Here is a 16,427-nt window from a genome sequence, read left to right as displayed (position 1 = left end):
AATACTATTGTAGCTTCTCTAACCTTGAAACAAGATCCTAATACCCTATTATAGAAAAGAAACCCATTTATAAATCAATATCATTTTATTCAGACTTAGAACAAATATTTGCTGTATATTTATCTTGTTTACTGCCCATGAATACAGAAACAAAGTTTGTTTAACATAATATTTGTAAACTAGTTATTCTATTTAAACTTGATTACACATAAATTCTCCTTTTTATCAAAGAAAAATCTGGAAGAATACAAGTCATACATTCACTGTCAAACTCCTTACAAAAAAATATCACCACACGATCTCGAATCTGTTTGGTTCTCACCCCATAAATAAGAGGATTAAGAGCAGGTGGAATGATTACATACAAGTTAGCAAAGAGGATGTGGATACACCGTGGAATATTGTGTCCAAATCGATGAGTCAGGAAAAGGAAAAAGGCTGGAGTGTAGAAAGCCAAGACACACACACACATGGGAACCACAGGTATTAAGAGCTTTGAGCCTGGCTTCCCAGGATGGGAGTTTGAATACAGCATGAAGAATTTTCACATAGGACAGATCAATCAAAATAACACCCAGAACTATCATAGATATAAGTATTAATCCAAATAATACATTAACCTTGATGCTGACACCATGCCCAGCCGAGCAATGCCCATATGCCTCACAATACGTATGTGGTATGATATTGTGTCCACAAAACGAGAGCCTTAGAATGAGAAATATAAGTGGAAAAACCAAAATAAAGTTTATGAGTAATCCAACCCCCCGCAATAATACAGATCCACTAAGCTGGTGAGGATTGTGTTATAACGGATGAGGGTACAGATAGCAATATATCGATCAAAGGCCATGGCTACAAGCATGAATGTTTCAATCCCTGTAAACAGATGTATGAAAAACATTTGAGCTATGCAGTCCCTAAAAGCAATCTTATGGAAGCCAAACCAAATATGCCAAGTGCTCTGGGAACAGTTGCTGTAGACAGGCCCAAGTCAGTTAGAGCCAACATGGCCAATAAGTAGAACATAGGCTGGTGAAGGCTGTGCTCAAGATGGATCACAAAAGAGAAAAATGACATTCCCTAGGACAGCAATAAGATAGACTGTTCCAAAGGCAAACCAAGCCAGAACTGCAACTCTTCCAATCCTGGGAATCCAAGAGCAGGAAGGATGAAGGGTGAATCCATGAGCTGTTGCCTGGTAAGTGGTTGTCCACAGGCTAGTGCCATTATTTTTGGTTACCGTCTAGAACATGATGATAAGATACTATTGCTGAAGATATCACACATTTTAGTTATATAACATGAAGAAATGAAGCCAGTACTGACCTGGAAGTTTCATCCTTGATAATTCTTCGTAAAACTGGGATGGGAGATGCAATGTATGCTACAAGAGAAAAAAATAAGCAACCATCTTGACATCCAGTAATAATTGTACCTGGCAAGATACACCCACTTTTACATTAGTACCATAAATAGTATGGAAGAAACCAAAATTTTTTCATTTGATTTACTTCTTTTTTTTTTTTTTTATCAGAGCTGAGGACTGAACCCAGGGGCCTTGCACTTGCTAGGCAAGCACTCTACCACTGAGCTAAATCCCCAACCTTTTCATTTGATTTAAAGCCTGCTCTAGAAGCTGAAGAGTTGGCTCAGTGATGAATAATGCATAGTGGTTTTCCAAGGACCTAAGTTAGTTTCTCTCACCACTCATATAAGGGAACTCACTATCACCTATTACTGCAGCTTCAGGGGATGTGCCCAAACCTCTTTCTCCATGGGCACTGTATTCACAGACATTTACACACACACAACAGAGAATCATAGTAATAATAATGCTCACTCCACAAAATGAAACTCCTGCCTAGTGCTACTAAATGGCCCAAAATCCATGGCTGGTCAAGTTATAGCCCTATAGAAGAACCTAATTACTGCATGAGCATCGTAATAGTCTTATCATCTTATATCCATTGATCAGGTTATCTCCAACACTTACCACAAAAGAACAGAATAAATTATATATGCATGTATGAAATTCTTACTTTTTATAGGACCATATTAACTCTTTTGCTTTTTCTAGATTTGTGTTGCTTTTTATTTGTCACCAATAGGTAAAGGCCTTTGTTATGATCTTTAGTACAAGCAACAATAACTTATAAGGCCATGGTTTCTCAATATTCAATGCCCCATAATTTAACTTGGTTATGAAATTATTACTTTTTGAGGGACTAACTCAGACTTTAAGCAGTAACCTGTGGACATTCATTATATATCTTCTATTCCTCAAGTCAATATTATGTGCTCACTTCTTTTAAAATAATTCATATCATATTAAAACTTGGGTCTCTTGTGAGAAACAGTGAGAGTTATTGCTATTCTTATCATCATTACCATGAGAACTTAACAATTGTTAAAATAATGATCCCATGAGATGATTTGAAGTTTAAGACTATAACATTTGCTACTCAAAAGGAGGCCAAGAAACAGTATAGTTCCAGAATAAATAAAATTTCCTCACATTTGTTGCCAAAGGGATACTTCTACCCTTTAACCTGAATCTATTTTATGACATCAATGGTACTATGCTTCTCAAATTTTTCTCCCACGGGCTTGTGCTATAGTACAAGTACTTCATCGTTCATTGTTTCTTGAGCTGCATCATTTCTCATTATGATCAGCATCACCAGATTTTCCACAAATTATTCCTGAAATGCTTTGTATTACTTCTGATGTCTCTTAAAATTGTTGTCAGTTCAAATTCACCTGAGGTATATTCCTTCCAATCCTACATTCCAGGTCTTTTATTATGACGATACATCTTTTTTAGCAAAAAGGAACAAAAGTGAGTGGCTTCCTGAAAATAATCTACAAACATTAGACCCTTGAATTAGCTAATGTAGTCTTAATAATAAAAACAGAACACATTTCTATGAGGCAAGGGTATCAGGATGTTGTACGGCATGTAGAAACTTAGAGCATAGGAAATCAAAATCATTTTCAGAAACAATAAGAAGCATGCTTGGTGAGAGGAAATAGAAAACTAAAATCTTTAAATACAGACATGTGACTGTTGGAAGCATCCAACATAGGTATGAGGAACAGAACGAGAAACCAGCATGAGCCTCCTGTCAGTTCTTTAGCTGACCTGTGTAACTCATTCTCAGGAAGGCCTTTTCTGACTTCAGAGCATTTGCTTCTAGTATTCTCCGCAGAACTCTCTAATTCTGCTACAGAATGTTCTCTGTGACTAGTCAATCAGTCCTCTCTATCTAATTAGACTTCATGCAGAATTGGAAAAGTGTGGTTTTTATTGATCGCTATCTCCATTATCACATATAGAACATAGCTATCACCCAAAATGTGTTGTGTTGATTAAAGTCTGAATATATATAAAATTCTTAATGCTAATTCTGATTATAGGTCTGAACATTATAAGGATAAGAACAGAATTATGTTATCTATCTGGTGTTTTGGAAATATAAAGACAATAAAGTAAATGAATTTGCATGAGAAGACTTGGTAGCTATATGAAGAGATGAGTCTTGTAAGAAATCTTCATGAAAATGGGGCTGTCAACAAGCATGGTATAACACAGAGAGATTGTTGAAAGTAAACTAAATAAATTTTAAGAAGCAGCTGACAATAACAATCAGAATTAGAAAGTCAAAAATAACTGATGGACCTTATGCATAGTTCATCTTCATAAAGATTCAGGTGAGTTGTACTATTATGCAAGCTGTATCAACTTGAAAAACCATTTGAAAACCTGACATGGTTCATTGCCTATAATTGGAGACAATTTGTTCTTCATAATGTTGACTTTATTTTAACATAAAAATATTATTTTCTCCCACTTTATATGTCAAAACCAACAATATCATACAAGGAGAAAAGAAAGGAAGTATGAGACTTCCAAAATTTACCAATAGGGAATCACGGTTGCTAGAAAATTTAGGAGGCATCTGTTAGAAGAGAAACAGACACAGAAAGAAATAGGAAAGAATTGCCGCAGACAGCCTCATTATGCATGTCACCTGTTGAACTTCTTCCTGGGAGATCTTCATTCATACTTAAAATTAATGACAAAAACATGGTACTATTTAAAACCTGTGCATAAAGGCAACACTAAGAAGATTCAGCAGCTTATCTTTGTATATATATTTGTACATAACAGCGTTAAACATACATATGTAACAATAGTAATTTAAAAAAGTGTTGTGAACTGAGGGAGAACTGAGGGTCTCTGGGGAATGAGGAGATGGTGGAGGAAAATCATGTAAATGCATTACACATGCACGATACATGAAATTCTAAAAAATAGATTTCAGAAATGTAAGTAATAAAGCAATGAAGACAAAAATTTTAAAGAAACATTCGAGACATGTTTAATCAAGTACTCTCCAGTGTTGAGGGAAAATGTCTTCTCTAAGAACCAGAGTAGCTCCTCCATCAAAATAATGAGCAGACGTAAACTGGAGCAGCCACTGAGGTCTCAGACTGCCATTGTCTAAGGGATATTTGGTACTCAAGACTATTTACGTCAACTCAGGGAAGATTTCCCTACCCAAACAAAACTGATAGAAGTGTAGCTATATATGACAGATTGATAAAAGTGTAGCTATATATGATAGATTGATAGAAGTGTAGCTATATATGACAGATTGATAGAAGTGTAGCTATATATGACAGATTGATAGAAGTGTAGCTATATATGACAGATTGATAGAAGTGTAGCTATATATGACAGATTGATAGAAGTGTAGCTATATATGACAGATTGATAGAAGTGTAGCTATAAATGACAGATTGATAGAAGTGTAGCTATATCTGACGGATTGATAGAAGTGTAGCTATATCGGATGGACTGATAGAAAGTGTAGCTATATATGACAGATTGATAGAAGTGTAGCTATATATAATGGATTGATAGAAGTGTAGCTATATCGGACAGATTGATAGAAGTGTAGCTATATATGACGGATAGAAGTGTAGCTATATATGACAGATTGATAGAAGTGTAGCTATATCTGACGGATGATAGAAGTGTAGCTATATGGGACGGATTGATAGAAGTGTAGCTATATCTGATGGATAGAGGTTGTGGTGTAGCTCAGTGGTACAGATCTTACCCAGTATGTGCAAGAACACAATGCTTTAACAACAACTATTTTAAAACTACTTCATTATGTGGAATATAAAGGGTAGACTTCAGACCAGGATTATCATCATGCCAATTGCTGTATTTATGGGAAGAGAAGGAGCAATGCTTTTAAAACCCTCATATTTTTAAATTGTTGTACTTTATTTACTTGTTATAATTGTTACTATTTTGTTTTTGATTTTTTGGGTTTTATGTTTGTTTGTTTTCTTGTGTTTTGGAAAGTTGGGGACAGGGCAAGGTCTCTCTCTGTAACAACCCCAGGCCATTCTGGAACTTGCTCTGTAGATCAGGCTGACCTTGAACTTAAGAGATTTTCCTCCACCTGCTTCCTCTGTGCTGTGATTAAAGCTATGTGCCACCACTGCCTGGCTACTATGCTGAAACAGCAGAATAATTTGGAAGAATGTAATACAAGGGTCAACACACACAGGTGTGTGTGAAATACAGTGAATGCATTCAGACATTGCCTACAAGTATCTGAGATTGGGCAGACTGGATTACTTTTTCTTCAACATGAGTTACAAAGAGTTAAAGAAAAAAAGTTATAATTTGGAAAAATTAAGACTACCATTTCCAGTGTTAACCAATTTTCAAATCACCAGTAATATAATAAGTTTCAGTAAAACTGATCTAAAAGAGAGAGAGCCAAGTGAAAGGAATGGTAACTAAGAGGAGGAGTGACAGGGAAAGAAAGCAGAAGAAAAGGAGAGAGGCCAAGGAGAACTGCAACAACACTGCAGCAAAGGCAGCAGAGTGCTTAGCTAGAAGGTTTTAAAGACTTCCATAGTAGAAATTAGTTATATTTACTGTAAAAATCAAATAAACAACAAACAACAAACTGAGCAATTTCCCCTGAAATTCTACCAGCTCTAAATAAACACATAAATGTTTTATCTCCTCCAAATTAATATTTAATTATATAAAAGTAATTAAGAGATTAAATCAATTAAATCAATTAAATCAATCAAAGATTTTACTTCAAGACTTACCAGTTTTCTTACCAAATTTACACTGCAGCCAAATTAATACCAAATTCACCACCTGCAGACAGAAGTGCTGTTGACAGAATCTGCACTTATAACTGCTCCAAGGTTGTTAAACTAAGGTTACAGTTTATACTGGAGTTTAAAATCTTCCTCCTTGACCAAGAACTGTTGCTCCCCTGGGTCTTTGTGGTATCAGCTCACAAAGACAATGTGCAATTCTCACACAGACATGTGGGCATAAAAAGTACACCTGCAAGGGACCTCTTGAGACTTCAGAATTTCTCCCTTCAGTTCCCCTACTTGCATAATTCTACCATTTTTTTCTTTTTTTTAATTTATTTTTTTTAACTTTTTTTTATTAGATATTTTATTTACACTTCAGATGGCATCCCCTATCCCCATTCCCCCCCCAACCCCCTTAGGAAACCCATATCCCATGCCCCCTTTTCCTTTTTGCATTTATACATTTTTTTAAAAAAGAATGTTAATCATAGGTTTTATAAGTTTGGAATTGTTCAATCAGAGGTGTAACCCATTGACCGACTTAGATATAACAACTATCTTTGACTGGTGGAGATACATGAATATCTGCCTCCCTGTCTCCCCCCTCTTTCTCTCTTTCATCACCTAGCTTCTCCTCTCCTTCTTCTTCTCCTCTTCTTACTCCTTTTCTTCCTCTCAGTACTCCTCCTACCTTAGCTCCTCCTACACATCACCCTTCCTGTTAAAATGAAACTTTTCTCTCAAAATACAATTAGAGCATAATTATGCCAATTTGTACCAGTGAGGTACAGGATAGTCCTAATACCAGTCCATCCTTTTGTTGACTAACCAGCTCCTCTGTCATCTATTCTAACTAGAACATTTAGTTCTGAACCTGGCTTTAGGATGAATGTCAGCTGACGACCATCCACTCAAATCTTTTCTCTTAAGGTCAATAGCTATATGTTTTCAACCCCATCAGAAATCCAGAATGACTGAGTTAACTATAATTGTGGGAAGCACAAATTGTAGTTTCTAAAACTTAGCCAATTTATAGAGACCTCTGACCACCTGGACACTCGCTCTACTTCAAAACGTTGGAGCATCTGTTCTTCTGCTTCTGGTCCAGGATCTTCTGACAGACCTTAGTGCTGCAGAATTATTAAGGGCTGATTACTCTGTCTAGGCAGATATAATCAGTCGACTATTCTGCAAGTGTGTCCTTTTCTGGACAGTAATTTGTCTGTAGAAGGAAAGTGGCAATTCTTGCCTAGTGGCTGTCTCACCACAACTGGAGTAACTCCAAGGATGCTCAATTTCTTCTTAGAATTTAATATAGGAAGCTGTCCGGAGCAGACAGGTCTCTAATGAAAATAGACATAATACTGAAATGTTTGTCATGTCAATTCTAAGGATTTCTGATGTTTTGAAAACCAGCTATCCATGTAAGGTAATCTGGACTGTTGCCTGTTAACTCCACTCAGCTATTTCTACATAAAACATCCTTAGTCATCAGGGAAATGCAAATCAAAACAACACTGAGATACCACCTCACACCAGTCAGAATGGCTAAGATCAAAAACTCAGGTGATAGTAGATGCTGGCGAGGATGTGAAGAAAGAGGAACACTCCTGCATTGTTGGTGGGGTTGCAAGCTGGTACAACCACTTTGGAAGTCAGTCTGGCGGTTCCTCAGAAAATTGGACATAGCACTACCTGAGGACCCAGCTATAACCACTTCTGGGCATATACCCAGAAAATGCCCCAACAAATAACAAAGACATATGCTCCACTATGTTCATAGCAGCCCTATTTATAATAGCCAGAAGCTGGAAAGAACCCAGATGCCCTTCAACAGAGGAATGGATACAAAAAATGTGGTACATTTACACAATGGAATATTACTCAGCTATTAAAAATAATAAATTCGAGAAATTCTTAGGTAAATGGATGGAACTAGAAAATATCATCCTGAGTGAGGTAACCCAATCACAAAAGAACACACATGGTATTTACTCACTGATAAGCGGAGATTAGTCCAAAAATTTGAAATAACAAAGATTCAACTACCAGACGACATGAAGCTCATGAAGAAGAAAGAACAAGTGAGGATGCCTAGGTCTTTCTTAGAAGGAGTAACTAAATACCCAAGGGAGCAAATATGGAGACAAAGTGTGGATCAGAATCTGAAGGGGGGTTGTAGGGAGACCATTCCATCTGGGTATTCATTCCATGGGCAGTCACCAAAAAATAGACGCTGATAGGGATGTCAGGATGGGAAAGCTGACAGCAGCCTGATAAGGCTGTCTCCTTAGAGGTCTCCCAGAGTCGGACATACCCAGAGACAGATACCCACAGCTATCCATTAATCTGATCAAAGGTTCCCAATGGAGGAGTTAGAGAGTAAATTGAAGGAACCTTAAGGGCTGGTGGCCCGGTGAGGAGAGCAATAATACCAACCAGCCAGAGCTCCCCAGGGTCTAAACCACCAGCCTAGGAGCACATATAGAGAGACACATGACTCCAGCAGTATATGTAGGGTGAGGATGGCCTTGTTGGACATAGGTGGGAGACAAGGTCAATGGTACCCTGAAGGCTGAGCACTGAGGGGGGGGGGATCTGAGGGTGGGGAGGGGGGCTGGGGGGTAGGTGGATAAACACCTTCATAGAAGCAGGAGGAGGGGGGATGGGATAAGGGGTTCCTGGGTGGTGGGGAAATATGGTAAGGGGATAAAATTTGATATGTAAATTCTACCATTTTTAACTTCTTAATTTCTAGTTACTCTGTTCCCACTCATCCAACAAGAATGTATGAGCCAGTGTAATTTCCCTATCTTGTTATGTAGGGCTGTTACGTTCACTCATGATTGGGTTATTTTTAAATCAAAACATTTTCTTGCTCACGATGAAGTCAACTCCTAACTTTGGCTTACTTGGGAACTGGAAAGTCATCCCATTTATTCAGATTATGTGTTCAAATATGTTTCATGTTTGTATTTCTTTCCCTCATGAAACCAAGTCTTATTTATTTAGATTATACTAATCACTTACAAATATGCAAATAGTTAACTCTCAAGCTTAAGAAATTCAGAGAACTAGTAAACTTTCCTTAAAACAATATTTTCATTGAAATTGAATTACATCGCACCCTCCTCATTTTCCTTCCCCAGTTACCCTCTCTCAAACCCCTCCCATGCTCCCTCTACTTTCAAGTTGATACCCTTTTATTAGAACCAGTAAAATTTCTAAGAGTTCCTTTTTAATTTCTTTTAGAAGGGAGTTAGAAGATTTACAATAAAAATATAAATTCAGATAAAAAAAATACTATTTTAGGTCATCACAGGAATAAGATATACTGTGCTTATTGTGTTTAATTGTTGATGTATGTAGTCATGGGGTCTGGCTTTCTTTTCTAGTGGGTATTTTATGTGTGTAAAGGTGGATGTAAGCTTTTTTTATTAACAAAAAATAAAGAAGAATAACAAAGTCTTTCACTGGACAAGAGTTCATCAAGTAGCCAAGGGTTTCGAGAATCCTGTCTTTTGATGCCCCCACAATGAGACTGCAAGCAAGTACCACCACCCCTGCTTTTTTTTACATGGGCTATGTTCCTGTAAGTCAATACTTCAAGCTTGCAAGGCAAGTACTTCACAAACTGAACTATCTTTCTTGCAACTGGGTCTGATTTGCATATGATTTTTAAAAAGGCAATTTCAGTAGCTGTCAGCTATTGGACCTACAGTGGCATCTCAACAGTAACAAAGTAAAATAAAAACAATAGGCACTTCCATAATCCCATCTAAGCAAAGACAAAATAATAATGCTGCCCAAAAACTAGTTTCTTCTTTGCAGTTGCTATTGAATATAGCACACGTGTGTGTGTGTGTGCGCACGTGCGCGCGCACACACACACACACACACACAAAGCATATATATGAACATACAAAGGATTTTGAGAGAACAGGCGAGGATTCAGGGGCAGCTATGAGTCTTTGTGTAGGGTATCAGTCTATACAAACAGAACCAGTCAGAACTGGCTAGGTTTTGCTGAGATGACAAACATTGATCCAGCTTTTAGCATGTTAAATTGTACTGTATTATGATCTCATGTACCTGTAGAGGGTAAGACTATTGACTTGACCTCACTAAGCAAAAATCAGAGCAGTGTTTACCCACGGCTGAGAAGAAATTAAATGTGCATATATGATCAGACAACAAAGCCTTCATTATGAGAGGAGTGTATTCTAAACATCAGTGAACAGTATAACTTTTCATAGATATGCTCATCAACTTTACAATGTACACATATACCATAGGATCACTATGCATATTTTTATTCTATGTAATATTTAACTGAGCACTAACCACTTTTTTTAAATAAGGACATTTCATTGGGGCTGGTTTTAGGTTTAGAGGTTCAGGCCATTATCATCAAGGTGGGAGCATGACAGTGTCCACTCAGACACAATGCAAGAGGAGCTGAGAGTTCTAGATTTTCATCTGAAGGCTACTAGAAGACTGGCTCCTATGTGGTTAGGTGGAGGGTCTCATAGCCCATCCCCACAGTGACACACCTGCTCCAATAAGACCACACTTATTCCAACAAGTCCACACCTCCTAATTGTAACACTCCCTGGGACAAGCATATTCAAATCACCCCAGTGTGATTCAGAATTTATTATTAATGTGTTTAATCTGCTCAACATGTCACTGCCAAGGTTGATCCATTTTAAATCAATAAACCAATGTAGGAAAGAAGTAAAAAGAGTTCACTAAGCCAACCTCAGAAACTGATCCAGGGAAGACATTTGCTCTGACTTCATTTTTTCTTTCAATTAAAATATTGATTGCATTTTTAAATATGCAGACTAAAATTTAAAATTACTAAAATGTTCAACATGAAAAAAATTAGTCACCATGTTTTTTGGCATACTTTTATTTATGTCTTTTTTACTGGGCATTCATTGAGCTTCTTTGATCTATCGGTTTACAGTTTTCAATAGATTCATAATTTTTCAAGCATTATTTACTCAAGTATTTATTTTGTCCCTTCATTTCCTCCTGCAGTAACTTTAATTGTACATACATTAGTCCATTGAGGTCGTGTTGCAGCTTTTCTGATTTTTTTTTTTTTATTTTGTTCTTTCTGCCACTTTCTCTCCAAGTTTCATTTTAAATGGCCTCTATTCAGGTTTACTAGTATTTTCTTCCTCAGTTTTCAATCTGCAGTCAATTTCTTGCAATGCATTCCATCTCTAGCACAGTAATTGCATCTAGGATTGTATTGTATTGTATTGTATTGTATTGTATTGTATTGTATTGTGTATATATGTATGCATGAGTATGTGTACTTGTATATGCACACAAGTAGAGACCAGAGATTGATGTCCTGAGTCTTCCTAGATTGCTCTCTACCTTATTTTCTCTTTAGCGTCATTTTCCCTTTTTAATGTATCTGTCAATGTATTTATGCTGCTAAGCCTGCCAAACCGGAGTCTGACCCTCTGGAATCAACATGGTGGGAAGAGAACCAACTTCTATAAGTTGGCTTCTGGCCTTCACACACATTTCGGGCCACACAATACCACACAAATACACACACATATGGTGGCACACTCATATAATAATACATCATACATATATACATATGCACTGACCACTTTTAAATAAAAACAAGAAGGAAATAAGTGAACAAATTAAATAGGGAGAGTACAAGAGGGAAGTCCAATATGGTGTCTGTAAGTGCTGCTTAATTTTTCCCTTGACATGTCAATTGTGGACTCTGTGGAATCTTTTATGAGGAGAAGGCTTTACAGTGACGCACTGTTACCAGCATTTGTTAATTATGAACAATAGATTCCATCATGATGCTTTCATTTACTCCCCTCCTAGTGCCCGGCTCTTTCCCTTTGCATTCACACTGAGTCCCTCCTCAGCTTTTCTTCTTGGTGTTTTCATGTTTTTCTTCCTTTCTTTTTCATTTTCTTTGGTGACCAACAACATTTTATTAATGTTTATCACAGGATCTGGGGTGAGGAATAACTCACCAGAGCCTGGAATACTTACTAGTAGTTACATCATGTAGAAAATACATCTCTAGTGACCATTAAATGCTTATTAATACTAAAAGAGGAATCAGGTCTCATGAGTCATAGCTACCTAGTCCCTACTAGCTGCTACTATTATCTGTCTGTAAGTTTCAGAGAAAAGTGGGACCTCATGCCATTTCTACATGGCACAATCTGTACAGGGATAGTCTTTGTGTAGGTACTGTGTCCATAAACACAACTACTGTGAGATCAAGAACTCATCTGCTGAGTAATTCTGCCTTGATAATAACAATGCATATTTTTCCAAGGCTTATTCCCTAACATCTTATTTCTCCAAAATAATTTTAAATCCTTATTTTTATTTATAAATAATATTTTTATTTGATTTGATTTTTTTATTAACATTTCAAACGTTATCCCCTTTCCAGGTTCCCCCTGAAACCCTCTATCTCATTTCTTTTTCCCTGATTCTATGAGGGAGTTCCACCAACCACCCATCCACTCCCACCTCCCTGCCCTCAAATTCCCCTACAATGGGGCATTAAGCCTTCACAGGACCACGGGCCTCTTCTCCCATTGATGCCTGACAAGACCATTCTCTGCCATATATGTGGCTGGAGCCATAGGGCCCTCCACGTGTATTCCTTGGTTAAACTACACCTGGGCATATACCCAAAAGTTTCTCCAACACATAACAAGAACACATACTCCACTATGTTCATAGCAGCCTTATATATAATAACCAGAAGTTGGAAAGAACCCAGATGTCCTTCAACAGAAGAATGGATACAGAAAATGTGGTATATTTACACAATGGAGTACTACTCAGCTATTAAAAACAATGAATTCATGAAATTCTTAGGCAAATGGATGGAACTAGAAATATCATCCTGAGTGAGATAGCCCAATCACACAAGAACACACATGGTATACATTCACTGATAAGTGGATATTAGCCCAAATACTCAGAATACCCAAGATACAACTTATAGACTACATGCAGCTCAAGAAGATGGAAGACCAAAGTGTGGGGGATTCAGTCCCTCTGAGAAGGGGGAACAAAATACTCAGGGAATCAAATACATAGACATATTATGGAGCAGAGACTGAAGAAGGGGCCGTCTGGAGACTGCCCCACCTGGAGATCCATCCCATATACAATCACCAAACTCAGACACTATTGTGGATGCCAAGAAGTGCATGCTGACAGGGACCTGATATAGCTGTCTCCTGAAAGGCTCTGCTAGAGCCTGACAAATGCAGAGGGGATGTTCACAACCAACCATTGGAATGAGCACGGGGTCTCCAATGGGGGTCCCCAGTGGAGGAATTAGAGAAAGGACTGAAGGAGCTGAAGGGGTTTGCAACCTCATAGGAAGAACAATAATATCAACCAACCAGACCCCCCCCCCCCCCTCCAGAGCTCCCAGGAACTAAATAATATTTTTTAAAACATTTGTGTGTACAGAAATAAAGAAGTCATTTTTTATTTTTTTAATTCCTGGTGTTTTTATTTTTATCCTTTGAGAATGTTATAAGTGCATATAATGTGTTTTGGTCAAGTCCATGCCCCACAGCATCCTGCCCAATTCCTCCCTTATCTTCCCAACACTTTTGTGTTCTTTCCCTCTGCCTCTCCCTCTACTTTCCCTCTTTCTCTCCCTTTCTCCCTTCTCCTTCTCTTCCCTTCTTCCATTCCTGCCCTCCTCTCTCTCTCTCTCTCTCTCTGTCTCTCTCTCTCTCTCTCTCTCTCTCTCTCTCTCTCTCTCTCTCTCTTGTTCTCTCTCCCACTGTTCACTTCATGATGCTTAAATATGCATGTGTGTAGGGCCATCTACTGGAGCATGGGTAGTATTTCAGGGCCAACATCCCTGAAGAAACTTACTCTCCCTCCTCTAGGAGAAATCATTGCCCATAGGTCCAGGTTGGGACTTTCTGTGCCCTTCCCCTATCCATACTGAAACATTCTAAACCTTCAGAAGTATTTATATACACCACTTTTAAACTTACATTTTATTTCCTATGAGAGTGATTACAAAACACACTGTCTTTATCATTCGACTGTTCAAAAAATTATATGTGGGTCAAGAAGACTGTTTAAATATATTTACCTTATGTAGTTTATGTGGACATGTAAGTATGTACATAATATTGTGTTACTATCATGTATCATATAATTTTTATCAAATGTATCCTAAGTACGACTTGTTCAGCAATAGAATTAAATTTTATTTCTGCTTATACATTACATGCTGTATCAAAGCTATATTATTATCTTTTTACATTACATTAGTTTCTAATGTCCTTTCTCTGTTTACTTTTCTAATTGCATCAAAATCAATTGATTTTCTAATTGGAAAATCACATTAACAATTAAGGAGGTTCCTAGTAAATGCAATGAATGAATAAGCATTCTTATCAACATCTCTGAGTACATGGTATTTTACAGTAAGCTGATGTCATGCAATATTGCAGTAAGTTGTTAATATCATTATCACTGGCACCATCATTCTAGAAGCCACTTAATCTACTCATAATGCCTTTGAAATAAGTAGGAATATTTTGCATTGTATTAAATTATAAAAATCATAGAGAAAATGGTCACAATTTGGGGAATCTTCTTTGGCCTAAATTACTACTTTCTGCTAACAATGAAATTCAGACAGACCATATAACTTTCCCAAACACCAATATATTCTATGAAAAAGAGGAAACTATCCTACACATAGGACCATATTCAAGATCCAGCAAAATTAATGAAATGCTTACAGAAATAAATTTTCATAAGAATTCCAATATTCCCAGTACAACCTTGAAAATAAAGTGTTTGATTCAGAGTTAAATGACATTTGGTCACAGTAAGTTTGTCTTTTTTCCAATTTTCTATGGACTAGTTACAAAATAACTACTTTCAATAACCTATGAGACAAATTCTAGGACAACTATCTACATTGCTATTGGCTAGTGATCTTTCTGGAACAAAATCCTCATCACTCGCTCCCGAATCAGCTTGGTCCTTACTCCATAGATCACAGGATTAAGGGCTGGTGGGACAACCACATAGAGATTGGCCAAGAAAATGTGGATATATTGGGGCACATTGTGGCCAAAACGATGCGTCAAGAAGGAGAAAAATGCTGGAGTAAAAAAGGTTAAGATAACACCTATATGAGAGCCACAGGTATTGAGAGCCTTGAGCCTGGCCTCCCGGGAGGGCAGGCAGAACACTGCATAGAGGATCCTGACATAAGAAAGAATAATAAGAACCACATCCAGGAGCAGAAGAGCAATGTTGCAAAGACCAAACATGATGTTGACTTTGATGCTGGCACAAGCTAGTCGGGCAATGCCCATGTGCTCACAATAAGTATGAGGGATGATGTGATGCCCACAGTAGGGTAGTCTCAGGAGGAGAAACACCAGTGGAAGAACCATGTATAGGCTCCGCAGCACAGCAATACCTGCAATGACCCCAATAACTTTTGTGGTGAGGATGACAGTATATTGAAGGGGCTTGCAAATGGCAATGTAGCGGTCAAAGCCCATGGCCAACAACATAATGCTTTCCATGACCGTGAAGAAGTGGATGAAGAACATCTGAGAAAGGCAACCTCCAAAAGATATTTCCCTGAGATTGAACCAGAAGATGCCCAGCATTTTGGGGATGGTGGCTGTGGTCAGACCCAGGTCAATGGAATCCAACATGGCTAGGAAGTAGTACATGGGCTCATGAAGACTGTGTTCAGTTTGGATCACAAATAAAACAGCAGCATTCCCCAGGACTGCAATGAGATAGAGAAAACAAAAGGGGAATCCAATCCAGATGTGTGCATCTTCTAGCCCTGGGATGCCCAGCAGCAGGAATGAAGAAGGATGGACTTGTGTGTCATTAGACAGGGACATTCTCTCAGTCATAGATAGATGCTGTGCTTAATACAAATAAGTATTAATGTATGATTAGTATGCTTTTTCTTTGTCTGCTTAGCCTTTTATCTTCATTTCTGGTAACATATAAAATAACCTTTAAATATCCTGTTCATATTTGTAGAATAATTAAAATGGTCTCTTCATTTCATGTGTAAGTTTCCAGAATTTCACATTAGATCAGCTATAGAGCCACTATTATTACACTGAACTCATGCGAGAACAGAAACTGATATAAAGAAGAGAGTCAAGAATAAATGTGGAGTGCAGAGTGGCCAGGAATACATGAAGAATGGAATTCCAGGGTTGGTATGCAAAGTAATG

General features: G+C 37.6%; 1 protein-coding gene and 1 pseudogene across 1 annotated transcript; both read right to left on the bottom strand.

Moving 5' to 3' along the window:
• Positions 1–202: 202 nt before the first annotated feature.
• Positions 203–2,669, bottom strand: LOC117701843 (olfactory receptor 52E8-like; annotated as a pseudogene).
• Positions 2,670–14,489: 11,820 nt separating this feature from the next.
• On the bottom strand, positions 14,490–16,094 carry LOC117701836 (olfactory receptor 52E8). Its single transcript, XM_034493256.2, has one exon. It carries the CDS (start codon positions 16,092–16,094, stop codon positions 15,141–15,143), a length of 954 nt encoding a protein of 317 aa, XP_034349147.1. The 3' UTR covers positions 14,490–15,140.
• Positions 16,095–16,427: the final 333 nt, after the last annotated feature.

Source organism: Arvicanthis niloticus, unplaced genomic scaffold (assembly GCF_011762505.2).
Source record: "Arvicanthis niloticus isolate mArvNil1 unplaced genomic scaffold, mArvNil1.pat.X pat_scaffold_272_arrow_ctg1, whole genome shotgun sequence".
Classification (NCBI taxonomy): Eukaryota; Metazoa; Chordata; class Mammalia; order Rodentia; family Muridae; genus Arvicanthis; species Arvicanthis niloticus.
This window is presented reverse-complemented; position numbering and strand designations above follow the sequence as displayed.

What these genes read in the sequence shown, in the direction of transcription:
- LOC117701836 (XM_034493256.2), bottom strand. Translation starts at nt 16,094, where the DNA reads ATGACTGAGAGAATGTCCCTGTCTAATGACACACAAGTCCATCCTTCT.